At 40.0% G+C, this 19,892-nt stretch overlaps 1 protein-coding gene across 2 annotated transcripts in view; it reads left to right on the top strand.

Moving 5' to 3' along the window:
• Window positions 1-19,892, top strand: part of SMCHD1 (structural maintenance of chromosomes flexible hinge domain containing 1) — a 185,915-nt gene that overhangs the window by 7,154 nt on the left and 158,869 nt on the right. Inside the window, exons 4-7 of one of the 2 annotated variants that reach the window (XM_075213372.1) lie at window positions 12,851-12,933; window positions 13,034-13,164; window positions 13,483-13,597; window positions 17,695-17,814. In XM_075213372.1, coding sequence (XP_075069473.1) covers window positions 12,851-12,933; window positions 13,034-13,164; window positions 13,483-13,597; window positions 17,695-17,814 — 449 coding nt within the window. Of the gene's footprint in view, window positions 1-12,850; window positions 12,934-13,033; window positions 13,165-13,482; window positions 13,598-17,694; window positions 17,815-19,892 lie in introns of those variants that run through there. The other variant, XM_075213373.1, reaches the window with a different exon arrangement.

Here is a 19,892-nt window from a genome sequence, read left to right as displayed (position 1 = left end):
TATGGTTTGGCCTGAAGAAGCAAAGACTACCTTTTGTTCATAAATGATGTGTTACTTAATGCTGTTGCTGGCACTTTCCTGAAGCTTGTAGACTATAAAAATGTAATGTAACACATCAGAGGCCGTTCACTGGTGTGGCTGGTGAACGGCATTGGGGCTCTCGACGACAATAAGTAAAGGAATGGAGGCAGGGGGTGCACATTGTGGTATGGAACGGGGCATATGTTATATATGTGTATTTCTTATACTTGAAATTTGAAGTAAACAAAAAGAAACTTGTTTTTGCGTGTGTGGGGCAAAACTTTGCACCTGGGCCCACAACTAGCTCGTTCTGCCTCTGGTCTACATTATGACCGTCACGGTTTATGAAAAAAATTGTAAATATAAGGTAGCATTAGTTTAATCAAATTACCTTTTTTTTTTTGTGTGTGAAATAGCCATTTAAATATTTGATGAAATCTGTCACATGTACAAAAGGTTATCAAAAGGCAAAGGAACAATAAATGTGAACTTAATATTGGATTTTATCAGTAACTCTGCTAAGATATTTGTTGGAAATAGAAATATATGTAAACTGACTCTTTTATAGGATGCACTTTAGCTTTAGTAAGGGTAAGAATCAACCAATGAATTAGCTCTCCCTCTACAATTGACATACACAACTCCAATGATCCCAAAACATAATTGGTTGTTCTCAAATGCTCAAATAGCATAAATGGTGGACTGTTAGTCAGGGATAGACAAAATACTAGAGATTTCATGTCCTAGTTAGTCAAACAGGATTAATTTGCAACGGGAATCATATTTTTGGGACATTAACTCATTGGCTCTAATGTTGGTGATAGGCAGCATAAATCCAAACGTATTCTCTTTTGCTGAGATGGATCGTCTTAAATCAATCAACTTTCAAAATGCCTTTCTGAGTGTCACAAGGCTGAAGTGAGGAGTTTCTTGTTCCTTTTTCTTTTTTTTTTAAAGAAATCTTGTCATCGGATCTCTGAGTGGACAACACGTATTTACATGTACTGTTATGGCTGTAACACTTATTAATATAGATAGCTTGGTTTGTATTCACCTATTTACATGCCTGAATGTGCATAGCTGTCTTTTGGATACCTATGAGTATTAATGAGAGAGTAAACGGCTGCTGGAAATAACATGCTTAGTGTGCTACTGTTAAACATCATGGGACGTCTTCAAGCTGTCTGCTGTCAATACATTGAATTAGCTCTGTGTCAAATGAACTTCTCCCCTCACCAATAGCTTATTTAACTAATGTCTAAGCCATTTATGAAACAGTACATGGAGTGCATGGTTTTCTCAACAATAGGTTCTGTATCAATAACATATAAATAGGATAGGCTTATAGTTGGGGTCTACTATGAATTAGATTTTTTTTTTTTATTAAACTGCATCACTGGTGCACTTTTTGAATAGATTAACAGTACCCTTTTCTGATCACTCCTGCTCTACTGGATGCCCCCAATGTTGCAGTGAGTGAGATAAAATGGCCTATAGCATAAAAAGGAAATGGTCAAAGCAGCATGGAATTTCTTAGGCGATACGTGTACTCGTGTTATAAGGTCTACTTTAGACAAATTCTGACCTTCATTTCTCTACAATTATTAATTCCCAATCACCCTCACATGTAATTCACGTCTGTCCCACAAGCTCTCGCTTGGAAACCATGCACCCCTGTAATTCGTTCTTCTTCCACCAGTGCTTCATTCCTCATATAAAAGCAGAGGAGGAATGTCCTTGATATCCCACCCCATGTTGCTGTTTCGGGTCACTGACGGACTGGGCACTTGCGCAGCATGGTGAAGACGTTACTGCAGCACTCGGCTACACACCCAGTGAAACTAATGAAAAATTATATCTGTTGACTGGTATACCAGGCAGAGCCCTCACCATTTGGTGATTGATATACTAGGCAGAACTCAATCATTTTGTAGCCAATGTACTTTGCACAACCCCACAACCCCACAATCTGATGACCAGTATAATATGCATAGCTCATCATCCGTTCACCTCAAATGACTCTGCTCCTACACAACACCCTCATAACTCCCAAGTGTTGCCATCTGTACAAATTAGAGGTTGAGTCAACCTATTCCTAGCCTATATATCCAACTTGCATGCTTATGTTTGGTAGCTATGTTCCTAGGTTTGGATTGTGCACAAGAAATCCCCAATTGCTGGCCATACACTGACCAGTGGTAACCCAATTGATAATGCTAACCGTCATTACCAACCATGTATTACAGACCTACAGTTGGAGGACCATTTGTCTGTTGCTCATGTAACTGCTACACCCAGTGAACAGGGAAATATTATTATGGACCTATCTGACGACTCTTCTGCAATTTGGGGATGCGGGGTTGCGTCATAAAAAGTCTCATCTGTACACATGGTTTCCATTATATTGTACAGTAACATTTGTTAGCCATACATTGCACAGAAATAACACCCATTGGAATTCATATATTGTACAGAGAACGCCTATTGCAATCCATATATTGTGTACATTTATTTTAAGGTTTAGACTTTACCTCATATTATCAGATAATTACACAATGATATCCACCCCAATCGCAAGCTGTATATTGGATACATACACCAAGTGTTAGCCTCAAAAAAATTATTTTATTTTGAAAGAACTGACATGTTACCCAGTGCTGTACATTGAAATCATTAAACAAACAAATTACATACAATGACATGAAACAGAAGGTAAACCCCTGTCCAAATAAGCTCCTAATATAGGAGGTTTGGGAAATACCTGATACATAAGGGAGTGAAATAGCAATTGTAGCTGTTGATGGCAAATGTGTATGTTGCTACTGTAAGGTTTAAGCATTATCAACCGCCAATATTAAAGGTGACTAAGACATCCACCAGAAGCACACAAAAAAATTCAAAGTTAGAAATAAGAGGGACCATGGAAGAGGTAGAGAAGAAATTGAAAGTTGTGGCGTAGGAGCCTAGCTACCCAACAGTGATCTGTTCATTAGAAGGGCACAGAGAAAGGGGTACAGTGCTACCCCTGTGTGGATTGGGCTTTAGTGATTCATCTGTGGGAGATCATTGGGCATGGGCAAACCATTAAGGAGCAGAATACCGTTGACTTGCAGCCCAGTGCTGTAGTCTGAGCAGTATGCTGTATCACATACATCAAAGCATCACTATTGGAAACAATTTTCATACATTCAACTTCTTTTTTTAGGTTAACAATTGTTTGACATAAAGTGAAATGACTATCATTTCTGATAGAGTAATTTGTAGATCACTGTTTATTTAAAATCCATTTTCAAAATTATTCAATTTATCAATTGCTTGCAAAGAATACCTGCATAAAATAGTTGCGCAAGGAGCATAAAACAGATGTTAAGTTGTATATTTACTAAACTGTGGGTTTGATTCTAACCAATCAGATTCTAGCTGTCATTTTGTAGAATGTACTAAATAAATGATAACTAGAATGTGATTGGTTGCTATAGGCAACATTTCCACATTTTCAAACCCACAGTTTAGTAATGTTGCCTATAGCAACCAATCACATTCTAGTTAGCATTTATTTAGTACATTCTACAAAATGACAGCTAGAATCTAATTGGTTGCTGTAGGCAACATCTCCACTTTTTCAAACCTGCAGTTTAGTAAATATACCCCTAAATCTACTTTTTAATTTGTAGGGGGTTAGCTGCCCAACATTAATTTACTAAACACTAATTAGCCACAACATTAAGACCACTGAAGTCAATAACATTGATTACCTCATTACATTGGCACCTGTCAAGGGGTGGGATATATTAGGCAGCAAGTGAACAGTCAGTTCTTGAAGTTGATGTGTTAGAAGCAGGAAACCTTGGGTCCTAGCATTGATGTGGATGTTACTTTGACATGTACTTACTACTTATACATTGTTGCAGACCAAGTACACCCATTCATGGCAACAGTATTTCCTGACGGCAGTGGCCTTTTTCAGCAGCATAATGTGCACTGCCACACTGCAAAAATTGTTTAGGAATGGTTTGAGGAACATGCCAAAGATTTCAAGGTGTTGCCTCCAAATTCCCCAAATCTCAGTCCGAGCATCTGTGGGGTATTCTGGAAAAACAAGTCCGAGCCATGGAGGACCCACCTTGCAACCTACAGTACTTGAAGGATCTATTACTAATGTCTTGGTTCCAGATACCACAGTACACTGTCAGAGGTCTAGTGGAGTCCATGCCTCGGATGGGGCAGAGCTGTTCTGATTGGCACCAGGGGGAAGGCCTACACAATATTCGGCAGCTGGATTTAATGTTGTGGCTGATCAGTGTATATTTAAAAGAACAGAGAGTGTTTAACCTGCACAGTTTTAAAGTAAATCCAACTATTGTTGCAACTTTCTTCACCCAACTGTGACTTTATTTTTCTCTTTTCCTTTTTGTGTATAGACAACTGGGGCCTGATTCATGTCCAAACGCAATTTGTACATAGCTGAGTGTTTAAAAAGAGTGCAGAAATTGTGTATACTGTTGACCATATTAAAATCCAAGAGTATCTCAAAATGTTTTTCGATTTGAATCTGGGCAGATGGGCTTTTTGCCTAGATAGTATTTGCTGTCACTATGAGTGTTTTCTGTGGCCAGCACTGGTTACTTGCTGTCACCCTGCAAGAGGAGTCGTAAGAAGACTGCTGTGCTGCCCTATCAGCTGGCTGATCATCAGGCCTAGGATCCGTGGGTCTCCTTCCCATCTGTGGAGGTCCCAAGCGCCATCCTGCCTTCAGGATTACTGGTGAATGTGCCCACCTCTCTGCCAAGTTCACTGACTGGGCAGTGCTCTTTAGACGGTGCCAGCCTGCAGCCTTCACTGAGTGCAACAACACTCAGACTCACCAGCGTCAGTCTACTGGTGCATATGGGACTATATAGAACTAACTGATATTGAATCTATAGTTCCATCCTGTCTCTCTCGGAGCATATCAATGCACTTAATGTATTGCTTGTACAATCCACCACCAGGGTCTCGGTTCCCACCTTACATAGCGTCTCCTGAGGCCTTGACAGCTATCAGTGTGTTGCCTTTCACCTCTTTCTCCTAATGCTTTCTGTGGCCACCATTCAATATGGGCAAGAATTCCCATAAGTCTTCAGGTCATGCTTGAAGTCTTTGAGAGTAGAGGGTAACCTGATGGAACGTGAAAGATTGTTCCACAGCTGGGAGCAGCCCAGGCAAAGTCCTGTAGATGGGCGCGAAAGGAGGAAATCGGTGAGATAGTGAGGCGGCGGTCACTGGAAGAGCGGAGGAGGGGCAACAAGCAGTGTAGGTAGAGATGAGGTGGGAGATGTAGGAGGGGAGAATTGATTGAGAGCTTTGAAGGTGAGTGTGAGGAGTTTAAATTTAATTCTTTAGGCCACAGGTAACCAATATAGGTACTGGTGCAGAGGGACAGCAGAGATAGAGTGCTGGGAGAGAAAAATGAGGGGGGCAGTAGCACTGAGGATAAAAGGGTCAAGGTGAGAATCGGGTAGACCAGAGAGAAGGAGGTTACAGTAGTCAAAGTGAGAGATTACATGTCAGGCCGTAGGCCGTTTGAGGAATGTGACAGAACAAAACACTAACCGGTATTGGCACTACTGAACTAGTAGGTGCGGAGTCTAACGTACCGCTGGTGTTCGCCAGGGACCCCCGCAAGGAGGTTTGAACTTCGCTGCATAGGGTACGCAGGTCGCGGTCCTATTAGCCAGTTGCCGGTGTAGTGTAGAAGGGTCAGACCATCCCGGTTCACACCAATCGGGAATATACGGTACTAAGGGAAATCCAAAGGAGGAGTCGCCAAGCCGGGGTCGAAGTACAATGTGGGTCACTCAGATAGTGGGATAGTCGCCAAGCCGGGGTCACAACAGGAAACCAGGAGCAAAGGAACCAGTAACACAGGCTAGTAGACCTGTTACTTTGGCATCCTAATGGCGCCAGAGTCAGGTTTAAATAATGGTCAGGAGGACCTGATTGGTGGCCACAGGAAGCGGCAATTGGCAGAGGCAGCGGCGTCCCGTTGCTTAGCAACGGGACAGAGGAAAGGGTGATTGCGCCCGACAGGATAGAGAAACCCGGAAGAACTCCGGGGCAGCAAGCGGGAGGTCAGACGTCCGTTCCCCGTCTGACAGGGGATCAGCGGGAACGGCGTCTGACAGTACCCCCTCCCCTCCTGCCTCTCGGAGAAGGATTAGTTCTCTTCAGGAATTTAGTAAGGAGAGGAGGAGCATGAAGATCGACCTCCGAAACCCAGGATCTCTCCTCAGGGCTGTAGCCTTTCCAATGTACCAGATACTGGGGTTTGCGCTGGAAGAAACGTCTCTTCAAAATCCTCTCATCCTCGAATTCATCACCTAGAGAGGTCTTGACAGGTGGAGGAGAAACAGGTTCCTTGAAGAATTCGTTGAGGATTAGAGGCTTCAGCAAGGAAATCTGGAAGGCGTTATGGAATATGAGGGAGGGGGGTAATGAAAGCTTGTAGGAAACAGGATTGATGACTTGTGATATAGCAAAAGGACCTATAAACTTAGGAGCCAATTTCATAGATGGAACTCGAAGTCGGAGGTTGCGAGTAGCCAACCAAACACGATCTACCACCTTCAAAACAGGAAAATTTCTCCTACGACGGTCAGCCTCTCTCTTATGACGTTGCACAGAAGTAGAAAGTGCTGCTTTAGTCTGAGTCCAGATTTGAGAAAAGTCATGGATGAGAGAGTCGGCAGCCGGGACTTGTGAAGGAGCAGCCTCGGATAGGAGAAGGAGGCGTGGGATGTCTCCCATAGATAAAGAACAATGGTGTAGAGACTGAGAAGGAGCGGTTGGTAAGGTAAGAGGAAAAACAGGAGAAGGCTTATTAATATGAGAGTTTGCAAAAGGAATGTGTGGTCAACGGTATCGAAAGCAGCAGAAGAGTCAAGAAGGATAAGAAGGGAGAAGTGTCTTTTAGATTTAGCAAAGAGAAGGGCAGTTTCGGTGGAGTGGATGGGGCATAAACCGTATTGGAGTTGGTCAAAGAGTGAGTGAGAAGAGAGAAAGGTGGTGAGACAGTTGTAGACAACCTGTTCGAGAAGTTTGGAGAAAAAAGGAAGGAGCAAAATAGGGCGGTAATTAGAGAAAGAGTTAGGGTCAAGGGATGGTTTCGTGAGTATGGCAGACACTAGCCTATTTAAAGGAGGAGGGAAGATCCCAGAGAAGAGGGATAGGTTGAGGAGATGGCCAAGGTGGGAGAAGCCCTCCAAAGAGAGAGGGAGCAGAGCTGAGGGGAGGAGATGGGGGTCCATGCTCTTTCTGGCCCGACTATGAGTGGTGGATGGCACCACTTACTTTTTTGATTCTCCATAGGCTGCTGTTGTCTGACAGGGTTGTAACGCTTCTCACTGATCCTCTCCGAGATTGTGTATTGTCAACTATCTTGTATATGGAAGTTTCACCTCTGCTTTCTTTACATATGGACGTTAGTGGTTTCGTATGCTCCTGTTTCATACTTTAATATTTTCTCTCACTGTATTTCTCATATACATGATGTTCTCTGTTTCTACCAGTTTGTGTGTGTGCTGTCTGCTACATACCCCCCCTCCTTTGTTTTTTTTGTTTTGTTTTTGGTTGTGTTTTAAATTAACACTGGCCCCTTGAGAGTCTTTTTGGGAAGGTGTTTTTGTGAAATATTTAGGATCCAGGTTTGGATGTTTAATTTTTTTTTCCTGTATGTTGGTTGTGACAGGATGGACCGCCTATGCCACCCTGTCTGTTGCTGCTGGAAACTGGGTGGGCTTACTTTGCCACTGTTCCCTTTTGTTATCCCAAATGTGCCCTCTTGCTGCAGTAGGAGGAGCTTACAAATGTTGCCACCACTGGACTCTTGTCCGGCATCCAGAACCGGGGTTCTTCTGGGTAACTGACGCTGCAAGTGTACCCTGCTACTGGTGTACCTGGGATGGTACTCCTAACCTCTTCCTATAGATCAGGGTTGCTGTGGATGGATCCCCCCTGGCCTATCACACTGACCAGGGCTGTAGGGTAGCAGGCAGAGCGGTGGTACCAGAAAAGCTGGGTCCAACCTTGGAAACAGCTGGGAACGGATAACATTTAGGGTCTAATTTGCAGGTCACAGAAATACAGCAATATTGAAGATGTTTACAAGCAGGTCTTTAAAGCAAGATGTTTATTTGCTCTCATACTGGTTAAAGGTACCAGGTGATCAGGTCAGATGAAATCAGAAGAACAACTTTTCAATACAAGCCAGTGCCTTTTATACAGTTTGGACGCAAGCTATTTTTGGAATCCGGAAGCAATGTGTTTACACAAACATGGATTTGCATGCATTGCAAAGCCAACAATATTTACACTTATTTATGAAATTCTAAAGACGATGTGGTGTCCTGTATCACATGCGGTTTACAAGGTTCAGAAAGGTTTGAGCACTCTGACAAGAGACCACACAATAATGACCCCAGAGCAGGCATTTGATACTTCATCACAAAACTTAGCAATTCCTGCTATCAGACTCCCTCCTCAACTGCCTAATTGGAGGTTTCCACTAGCAACCTTACAAACCCCAAATAATGACACTTCCATACAAAACACATCCCAATACACAGAAGACCCCCATCCACAAAGGCTCATTGTATCAGATATGTACATTAGAAATAAGGCATTTCCTTTAGAAAGGTTAAAATAGGAAAAAAAAATTTTTCTACCCTGGTCTCAGAAATAACGATTTCCTTACTCAAAATATACACAGTATCAAAAATAAGTGCATGTGCAATTATATAAATAAGCGCCCTGCTCTATTTCCTTGAATACAATTATACCAAAAGTTATTTATCAGTGATCCAGTCACATTAGTGCATCACATTTTATGGTACCTGCACGCTATGTAACCACAGATCTTTGTGTTGTTTTGTGGAATGTTAAGGGGTTGAGCAGTAAAATAAAGCGCTCTTTGGTGTTCAGGTTTGTTAAGCATTATGATTCTGATATTGTATGTTGGTATGTTTTCTGGAAACAGATTTGTAGGCAAGGTTCTCTCTCTTAAAATGCTGTGGATTGACCGGGCGTATCATACTACTCACAACACATCCAGTTCCACAGGTATATCTGTTCTAGTTCATAAACGCCTCCCCTTTTGTACTGGAAAATGTCCAAATTGACTCCCAGGGGAGATTTTTGTTTCTGAAGGCTAACATTAATTCTACCCCACTATTATTGTTACCTGTATATATACTGCCCCCATATAGTACCGAGGTCTTGAAACGCTGTAGTGAATTTATAGTGCTTTTCCCAACTCCCCCATCATTTGTATCAACAACTTCAATAATGTATTGGACAAAGATCTCAACAGGCGGTGGGAGTGCTGAACCACTGTAGTTGCTGGTACCTTGGCGGTTATATGGAAGCGGATAGGGCTGGGAGTTTTCTGGCCTATCTGGCGCACATAGTGCCAGTACTACTGTCCCAGTGATTATAGACAATGGGAGTTATATGCTACTTAATACCTGCCATAGCTGAGGTCTTTCATGAATTCTATAAAGGGGTATATACCTCACAAGCACATTATGATGAAATGGATCTCTCCCGTACTTATATGTCATCTTTTACCCGCCCTCCCCTTTATTATCTGCTGACAGACTATTTTTGGATTCTTCTTTCACACAAGAAGATGTATACAATGGCATAATGACCTTCCCTAATGGTATGGTGTGGACGGTCTCCCTATGGAACTGTATAAACACAGAGCGTTTTATGTCACTAACTTATTTGACACCTTCAACACTCTTCAAATCTATCAGGTTGTCTGTCTCCATGGCTGAGGCACTGATTGTAATCCTGCAGAAGTCTTGTGCCTAGACTCCAGTAGGCCTATTTCTCGCCTCTCCACTTATTAAAAAGATTTTAGTGAAATTACTCTCATACAAATGGCAGCCTCTAATTTCCAAGAAGTGGCTATATCTATGGGAGCTAATGAAAAGATTTGGAATGGGCTCTGTGTATAATGTTGGACCATACTCCTTTAATCTAAGTTATGTGTCCCGTTCATTTAAATTGGGTAGAAGCACACAACAGGGGTGCCCTCTTTCTCCTGCCCTATTCACATTGTCCATTGCACCTCTCCCTTGTTTAATTCATAACAATTCTGCAATTCGAGACATTAATACCACTCATAGGGAGGACAAGGTAGCCTTTTATGCAGATGATATGTTGCTCCTTTTATATGACGCACATGACTCCATGGGCAAACTTCTTCGACTAGTCAATGCTTTTTGTTACCTATTCAGATAAAAAATGAACTTGGATAAGTCAAGTATTTTCAGATTTAGGCGCCCCTCCCATAGCCTGTTTCCCCTTAAGTGGACCTCCCACTTTAAGTACTTTAGGTTTCTGGATTTCTAATGACATGAGTGACTACATATTCCTGAATATTTAGCCCCAAATTGATTTTTTTTTAAATCTATAGTTCACACTTGGGTTAAACAAAAAATGATATAAAAATAAGGATAATACAGCCTAACTTCCTTATGTTCTACAATGGGCGCCAGTCTTTCTTCCTCATCTCTTTTGAAAATATGATCAGTTTCATTCCTCCTTGGTGTAGGGCGGAAGTAGAGCAAAAATAAAATTGAGTGCTATTAGAGCAGGGAGTCATTTCCTTTAAGCCCCTATGAAAACCCTGCTTCAGTCTCTAGATAACTTGAAACTAACCTCTCTAACATACTCTTATTTATCAATGAATTTGCCACTGATACTGTAGCACTGTTATGGGAGAAGTGGCAGGTGGATCTCTTACCTTTTCAGGATGAGGACTAGAGGAGTAATGCTTCACAAATCCCAAAACTCAGATTTATATATTACATAGAGAATACCATACTCCCTATACACTGGCTACGTTTAGACCAGAACAGAATACTTGTGTATTAGTGTTGAGACTCTTGTGGCTCCTTCTGGCACCTCTTATGGCAATACACTAAAATTAAGCATTTATGGACCAGTGTAATTAATTTATCAATAAAACTGGGAGTACATTTATGTAGAATTCTCCGGGCACCTGTCTCTTTGGCTTGAAATTGGAGGATATTGTAAATAGTGTGATGAGTCAATGTATTATTAATGTGTTTATGCTGGACAAGGTCAGTATAGCCAGATTGTGGATGGCTAACGCTGTTCCCCATATCTGTAACTGGTTTAACCTAGTCATTGCTATGGTGGGGCACAAACATTTAGTCTGTACTAGCAGAAAATGCCCTTTTGAAGTATGAAAATATTTGGGGACTGGATGGACTCTACTTTGGCCTTGCACTCTATTTTCTGACTATATAGGTTTTCATGTTAAAGGAGAGTCTTAAGACTTTTCATGCAAATTTATTGATATTATATGTATATTTGACCTTTTAAAGCCTCTTCAAATCAGACAGGTTGATGTCTATATCCAGACCTTTTGACTTTGATTGCACAGTCTCCTGAAATTGGACTGTTTTTTCTTTTTACTGTGGCCTTTTAAACTGCTCCATCAGCCCTGGTTCTTCTAACCTGGGTGTGAATCACAGTCTACTCAGGAATAGATAGGCCAGAAGCTTCCTCTCGAACATTGCATGCATTATTATGATTCAGTAATCAAGTATAAAATGACTTATGACATGAAACATCACTATAAACTATTGATTATGTGGAACAATACTCCGTTCTATAGTTTCTCTTAGTTAGAACCTTTCTGTTCAATGTAGTATGTGTAGTTCATTTTCCTGATTAGAATGTCTACAAAGATTTTATCAAATAGGAATAATAAAAGAAATTGCTTTGGTTTAGACATTTCTTATTTTAAAATATAGATGTTCTCTGAATGGAGTGGTGCAGCCGAAAAATTAATGCAAGAGCCTGTTAACGTTATAATTTTAATGAAGTGATGGTATATGTTTTGGAACGATTTTGAATTTGCAATGTATATTGACTAACAAATTAACTCTTAATCACTCTTTGTTGATTGGGAAATAATTGGTATTTTTGGTATATACCTCTTAAATATCCTGTAAAATAGCGTGTCACTTAAAGGTCCATCTGGCATAATTTGATGTAATGACCATATACAGTTGACAATATTTAGGTGCAGATTCTCAAACATGTAAAAATTGATTTAACAAGAACCAGCCCAGTGAGCAGCTTCATGCAACAAATACCTGTAAACTAGCTCACCTTCCCAATAACTAGTAAGTGCAGACACTGGGAGGTATGAATATTGAATTGTGAAACACTATATAATACATTTTTATAAGCCTAAAAAAAATGCTTCTTGCTCTACTCGACATGGATCTAAATAATGAGTGTATGACCCCTTAATTGCATAAAGTAATGCTATGCTTAGTTCTTGATTGTACTATCTACCCGTGACAAGTGGCACTCCGTGCAGTAGCTGGTGAGCACCCATTGGTAGTTCTTAAGATTGCATAAACCTTTTGATCTAATGTATTGAAACAAGCACTTCTTTCTATTTGTAGAACCTGGTGCATTACTTTTATATTGTAAGGTATACATTGCATACATATCAAGCTTAAAGTGACTAATTCATAATTTTATTGTTGCACATTTTTCTGTACATCTTGATGAATTTTAAGATTAAATGCTGACAAATTACTCACACCGTGTTTGTTTGTTTGTAAATTTATGATTGGTAGTTTGACTTGAATTCAGAAATAATAATACAATTTTTATATATATAAATTTGTGTTTTTACATTTGCTTCTTTTAATGCTTTGTTTTGTTCTATTGAGATGTCACTCAACTTATCATGCTCACTAACATACTGCCAAATGGCTTTCTTCTATTGTGTTGACAGCTTTTGCTCTTGCAGAGTTAGTAGATAATTCACTTTCAGCAACTGCACAAAATTCTGGCATTCGCAATATACAGATAAGACTGGTAAGAAGCTTTTATTGTTTTGTTACCCATATACAGCATTTGTATTTTTTATATATATTTTGTTTCTAAATCTCTCCACTTTTATTTGAATAAAATAAAGCTTTTTGATGAAACACAAGGAAAACCGGCTGTCGCAGTTATAGATAATGGAAAAGGAATGAGTTCAGTGCAACTTAAAAATTGGGCAGTATATCGTTTGTCAAAGTTTACAAGAAAACCTGAAGGCTACAGGTTAGATATTAATGTTTTTGCTTTCTTATTTTCTTTTTCTTTTAAAGCAAACTTTTTAAATTTCCATATCTCCAAAGTATAGTGCAAAGACAGTAGATTAGCACCTTGGGTATAATTTTAATTAATACAAAATTAAAGAGAATCCAAGGTATACCAACTAAAAAGATTGTGATCTTGGAGTTCAGTGGGCTAGTATATAATTCATATATATCCTACCTAATTTGATGTGTAAACTAACACACAGTCTAATTTATATTTTTGTAAGTTATTTCTAGTTTATCGATAATGTGTGAAAATATGTCCTTTTTTTTCTTTTAGTGAAGATACAAGCTATGTCCGTCCTCTACCTGTTGCACGCAGTCTGAACAGTGATATCTCCTACTTTGGTGTTGGGGGGAAGCAGGCTGTTTTCTTTATTGGTCATTCAACTCGTGTAAGTACACCAGATACTAATATTTGCTTTTATCAAAATGTTAAAACATTTAGCAAGAATTTAAAATAACAATAAAATAAACATTAGAAATAATGATATCTAGTCAAGCTTTTGAAAGTATTACTATAAGGAAAAATTGCAGATCGAATGACTTTTCATATTGTTTATCATAACTGCGCATTTTATTTTGGCTGCACTTAAGAGTTCACCTGCAATGCTCAACAGTAATTTCTCTACCTCCTCTTGCAAATGATTATCCTAACACAATTTGTAGACAAAGGGTAAGTGTTCTCCCCATCGCCTATTTTCCCAGTTGCTCCAACCGGCTGTTTTTACTTGCCACCTGGCTCTTCTAGCCCAACAGAGTCCTATTATAATAGAACAAACCATTGTTTTCTCCTATTGGAACAGGCACTATGTTATTACATATTAATGTCAATCAACAGTGTAATTTTAACCTGTGACCTACCTTCTAAACTGCTGTCAGTGAGTACTTCCACTATAGAGGGTTAAGTTACCATTACCTCCATTGCCATTACATGTTGTATTAATACAGTCATATTTTAATACCTGTATTAAAGTACACGGCCTGTAGGCTTCTTCTTTTATATATTCTTAAACCTACAAGATGACCTCTAATATCATTCTATTTTACTGCAGGGTTTATTTCATATTGTCATTCTTATTTTGCAGCTCTTAGATTGTGAAATCAAATAGATCTCAGGTAATATATACTACATCGCCAAAAGTATGTGGACACCCCTTATAATTAGTGATGTTGGCCATTTCAGCCACTTCTAATGCTAATAGGTGCATACAGCCATGTAATGTTCATAGTCAAACATTAGTAGTAGAATGGGTCAACAAGTGAGTTTGTAAAATTTCTGCCCTGGTAAACTTAAAGTGCTGTTATTGAGAAGTTAACACATCTAGTACCAACAACAGGTCAGTCGCAAAGCATTAGGCCCCACAAGTTCACCGAATGGGACTATCGAGTGATGAAGAGCGTTTTAATGCCACCAGACCCTCACCGACTAGAAGTGGCCAGACCTCGTGGCAGCAGTCTAGCTGCTAGTGCATTCCCTCCACTGGATCACTTTGGAATGGGGGAAGGTTCCAGCACAGCTGAGCTCTGTTTCACTTTCACAGGAACAGGAGCTGTGATGCAACACTGCTGGATGTACCCTTATCCTAACTGCACCACCTTGGTGAATAAAATAGATTTCTCTATCATCTGAACTGTGACACGGCTATCAGCCCTGTCCCTTTCTATGCTCCACATATCCATGGAAGTATTAGATAGAGGGTGGGTTTTATGGATGGAGTAGTCCCTCCAAACTTGGCAAAGGTTTTTGTCTTGCAGACTAACTCTACAAAATAAGGCAGAAGCAGGGTGGGCTAGTTTGGTGGCCCTGGCTTTGACAAGCTCACCCAGCTCACTACACACCCTTATGAAGTGATTGCGTGTCCCTTTCATACTGCTTCTACTGTGAATACAATTGTGGAATGACTCTTCAGGGCTTCCTGAGGCTGAAGTGATCCCTTCAAAATATCTGCCTTGCTGTGCAGCAGAGCACTGTCTGTTTGGTGCCTGGTTTAGGTTCCTCCTCAAAGTAAAAATGCTGGATTGCGCATCTCAAACTAGGCTTCAGTGCCTAGTTTGAGAACACCACGACCGTTTTTGTTCAGTCATGGTGGCTCTGAATGCTCCTCTTAGGGGGCAAGGTAACTTAAGGTTCCAGGTGTTTCATATGATTTTCCCTAGTTGGACAGTGAGCAGTGGCTGCAGTGCAAATCATGAGACAGACACTAGATATCCAGAATAGCAGGATTTGTGGTATTGAACAGTTTGGTTGCTTTCCCTTGGCAGAACCCCATCCTTTACCTAGGATTGATTTGGCAAAGTAGGACTCTCCTTTTAGGGCTGTCTCCTTTGTAATATAACCTAAGAGCTTCACTGTCAAATTTCTACAGATAAGAATCTTTGTACTACTGGTTGGGTCCTTCATGCTGTTGAAAGATTTAGGAGGTCCAACTTCAAGCGCTCAGTCCTTTTTCCTTCATGGAGGGCAACTTTGTGGAAAGCAGGTTGAGTTTGCTAAGTGTTTGGCTTCCAAGAAATCGGAGATACAGTTGTAATCGCGGGTAGGGGTCCCACATTTTTGAGGATAATAGAGTAAGGGACGAAGGTTTTTCGTCCTAGTCCATAGTCAGGTGGATCTTTTCGGTCCAAGTTGACCTTCAAGTTTACCCTTACACCAAACAGTAGGGTGTCCATGGATTAGCATTACTACCTACAGATTCCTATATGGGAAGGTCTCTGTTGACTTCTCAGATTGACAGTGTGTTTGCTACTTTCACTGATTTGGGATTTGTCCCTGGTCAGGCATCCAATCTGCCAGTATTCTTAAAGATCATGGCAGTTATGGATGCCATGTGAAGGTTCAGATGGGTAACGATTCTCTTTCTCTGTATGGTCCCTTAATCCGGCAGGCTTTCCATCCATGTTTGTTGTTCAGGTATGGAGAGGGTTTATGGATTATTGAGATTTATGACTCTTTCTATTTAGTATGTGTATGCATGGGTTTTCTCCAGGTGCTCCGGTTTCCTCCCACACTCCAAAAACATAATGGTAGGTTAATTGGCTGCTATCAAAATTGACCCTAGTCTCTGTCTCCCTCTCTGTCTGTCTGTTTGTGTGTCTATATTAGGGAATTTAGACTGTAAGCTTCAAAGGGGCAGAGACTGATGTCAATGAGTTCTCTCTACAGCGCTGCGGAATTAGTGGCGCTATATAAATATGTGATGATGATGTGTGTGTATGTCTGTGTGTGTATATATATATATATATATATATATATATATATATATATATATATATATATATATATTTATATATATATATATATATATATATATATATATACACACAAGTTAACCCGTGCATGATACTCATGCATTCTAGTCAAATCAAGATACTTAAGGTCTTAAAAAGGTTCTTGTCATGCATTTGGGCCTAGCCCAGGCCTCCTCAGGGGAAGATCATTACTTCCCGACGCAAGCGCCCTTTTTAATGTGTGTTCATGAGGTAAAATTACCTCACGAAAATGAGTTTGACCCCTCAACTCGTAAATTTAGCCTTTACTACCCCTCCCACGGGGGGAAGGGGGGATGATTGAAGTTAACTGACTTGACTATTCTAATTTTTTTGTCAAATAATGTCAGTATACCAAATTTCAGGTCAATTGGATGAGCCCTTTCTGAGAAAATAGTTTTTTACACACACACACACACACACACACACGCCTCTACACATGTGTGTTCATGAGGTAAAATTACCTCACGAAAATGAGTTTGAGCCCTACCAAATTTCAGCCCTTTTTGAATTTTTTTCCCCACACACACTAAGAATTTAGTAGGTCAGTGTATAACTCTGCCCAGCAGGTGGCGCTGCAACTTGTTTTGTTTTTTTTTCACACACACACAGACGCCACTAAGCATTTATATAATATATATATATATATATATATATATATATATATATATATATATATATATATATATTTATATATGTGTGCATGTATGTGTATATATATATATATATATATATATATATATATATATATATATATATTTTATATTATATTATATTATATTATAAATAAAATCTGGAGCTTACCAGAACTGAGAATATTTAGATAGTTATGGTTGGTCCTCTACACCATCTGTTGCTATTTAAAGCTATGGATGGGATTGACTTCTCCTACTCATGGTTTTAGCTAGTGGAAAAAAAGATATCAGTAAAACTTATAAAGTAAGTGTCAATTTTTTTGAAGGTATGGGATTTGTGTTGGTAGTTTTCTTTTAACGGATTGTGTTATAAGTCTAGTGGTCCTTTAACTCTAAGCAGTATGGCTATACCCCATAGTTCTATGTTCACTTTGTACTTAAATAGAAATTACCGTATGTTAATGGTAAGTGCAAAAATAATGGTTATTGTCCACTAGGACAAAGATGCTAAAGATTGTAATTTCATCATATTAACAATTTTTTTTTGGGTTGCAAATCAAAATATAGCTGTTTATTTTTTTTTTAAGATTATCACTAAAACCTCAGACTCGCAAGATGTTCATGAATTTTTGCTTTCAAAAGAAGATTTTGAGAAGAGAGAAAAAAATAAGGAATCTATTTACAGTGGCTATATTAGAAATCGAAAGGTAAGAATATTTTCCAGTTAACATTGTAATTATTTCTTCTTGTGAATTTTGCATTAAAGTATTGTTTGTACTTGTTGATATGTAGATGTTCAGAGCTATAAGGAAGCTGTCTGTTCTCCACTGACATCTAAACACCTCTTCACATTTTATTTTATGAATGGGTAGCAGGAGAAGCTTTGATTTCTTGGATATAAAGCAAATCTCAACCATTGATGTAAAAGCCCTTACAGTAGGCAAATCATCTTGAAAAATAGTGGATTGTTTTCTTATCCTTTCACGTAACAGTTTTCCCCATTTGTTTATCAAGATCATTTAATACACATGGTAAAGTACAGCACTGCTTTCGAGAGTACAAGACATGTATATTATTCCAGCAACAGTTAATCACATATATCACATTTTATGGTTACAGCCAAAAGACATAGAGCAACAGAGACCTAAATGGAGAGGAAATAAAATATGAGAAAGTAGAGGGAAAGTGGATTGCATTCAGTTGGAGTTTACTATAAGCATGTGACTTGGTTGAGTCACACCCAAAAATGTATTCATTGTAGAATCATCAGGGCACAGTCTGTTTAAATACATTTACTATGTGCCCCACCACATCTGTTAACTCACTGCCCTGCTCTCCCATGTCGAGCTGCCTAATGTGGGGATCATAGACTGTTTTCTTTGTGCCCCCTTTAACGTGTATTTTGTGTGATTCCTTTCATGTCTACATGTTGTGTGCCTTGTATTCACCTTATTTGCATGCTTTTTATGTTGCCTACTTTATCTAGAATGTTTTCTAAAAAGATGTGCCCCTATAGGTTGAGAAGTTGAGCAATAAAGGAAAGTAAGACTTGATAATTCTGCATCAATATTAGCAATAATAGCTGTGACATGTGAGACATATATGAAAGAATAAAGCTTGCCAAGCAAGTCCACAATAGTTCTGTATATAGGTTATTTTTTAATTAGTATTACAGGAGCCTCAGACTACTCCACTCAATTTAGATAGAGAGCTAGAATAATTAGAGAGAAGATATTAATTAGTGAACTGGCTGTCTCCTTCTGTCCTCCGGAGCTCTCGCTGGTGCTGTTGGAGCTGTTCCCACTGGTGGGAACAGCTGATTTGTCACCCCCCCCATCATCCTCTACTTGAGATCACAGCTCCGGCCAAGTCCTCGCCTGCATCTTCAACAACTCTGCTCTGCTCTCCTCACCTACTGGCTCTGCTCTCATGCAGCCTCCAACCTCTCCAACATTGGCGCCTTCTCCATGAATGCAGCCGTTTTCCAACGAGACTGCTGACTGCCATGGCTCTGGCCTAGCCACCTGCTGAGCCTTGCTGTTGTCCCCGATTCCAGACTCTTCATCGATACAAGCAGTCTATCTTGCATCTCCTGCAACCTTTTGTCCTTCGGCTCTCACGCTGGTGTCACTTCCGATTCATCTCCCAGCCCTCATCCTCTACTTGAGGCTGTGGCTACAGCCTAGTTCCCGTCAGTCCTCGTCTGCATCTTTAACATATGTATGTAGGGTCCACTGCCATGGGGAAATGTATGAAACAGAACATTTTGCAACTCACTGAATATTGGTGGCTTTGCAGTGGGACTATAAAGCAGCAATGGCCTGGGCAGGGCTGACAAATTTTATCCCAGGGGGCAAGACTCGACTCAACATCTTATTAGAACATTTTAAAGGAAAAAAAAACAGGTGGCCCAGCCCAAGGTAGCCCAGCCTGCCCATAGATTTTAAAGGCAAAACTTGCCTTTAAAAGCCATTTCCTCTTTAAATTCCCCCTGCGAAGTCGCCGATATTTGGTGACTTGCAAAACGCACTGTTTCATACTTTTACCCTCCTTATTCTGTCTTGCTGGCCAACAGTTTCTGATGCATTTGGACTATCCTCTAGCAATCTAAGCATTGTTTGGCCTCCTGGCCTAAAGCTTTCCACTGATGGACATGTAACATATGCATTCCTCCTGCTTCATCTGTTTTCCGGCTTCATGATGGCCACCTCCTGGTCTTCACATATACTACCTCCAGACATCTTCTGATGCCTTACATCATTCCCCTCTTATCTCCAGGCTCCTA

Source organism: Mixophyes fleayi, chromosome 5, assembly GCF_038048845.1.
Source record: "Mixophyes fleayi isolate aMixFle1 chromosome 5, aMixFle1.hap1, whole genome shotgun sequence".
Classification (NCBI taxonomy): domain Eukaryota; kingdom Metazoa; phylum Chordata; class Amphibia; order Anura; family Limnodynastidae; genus Mixophyes; species Mixophyes fleayi.
This window is presented reverse-complemented; position numbering and strand designations above follow the sequence as displayed.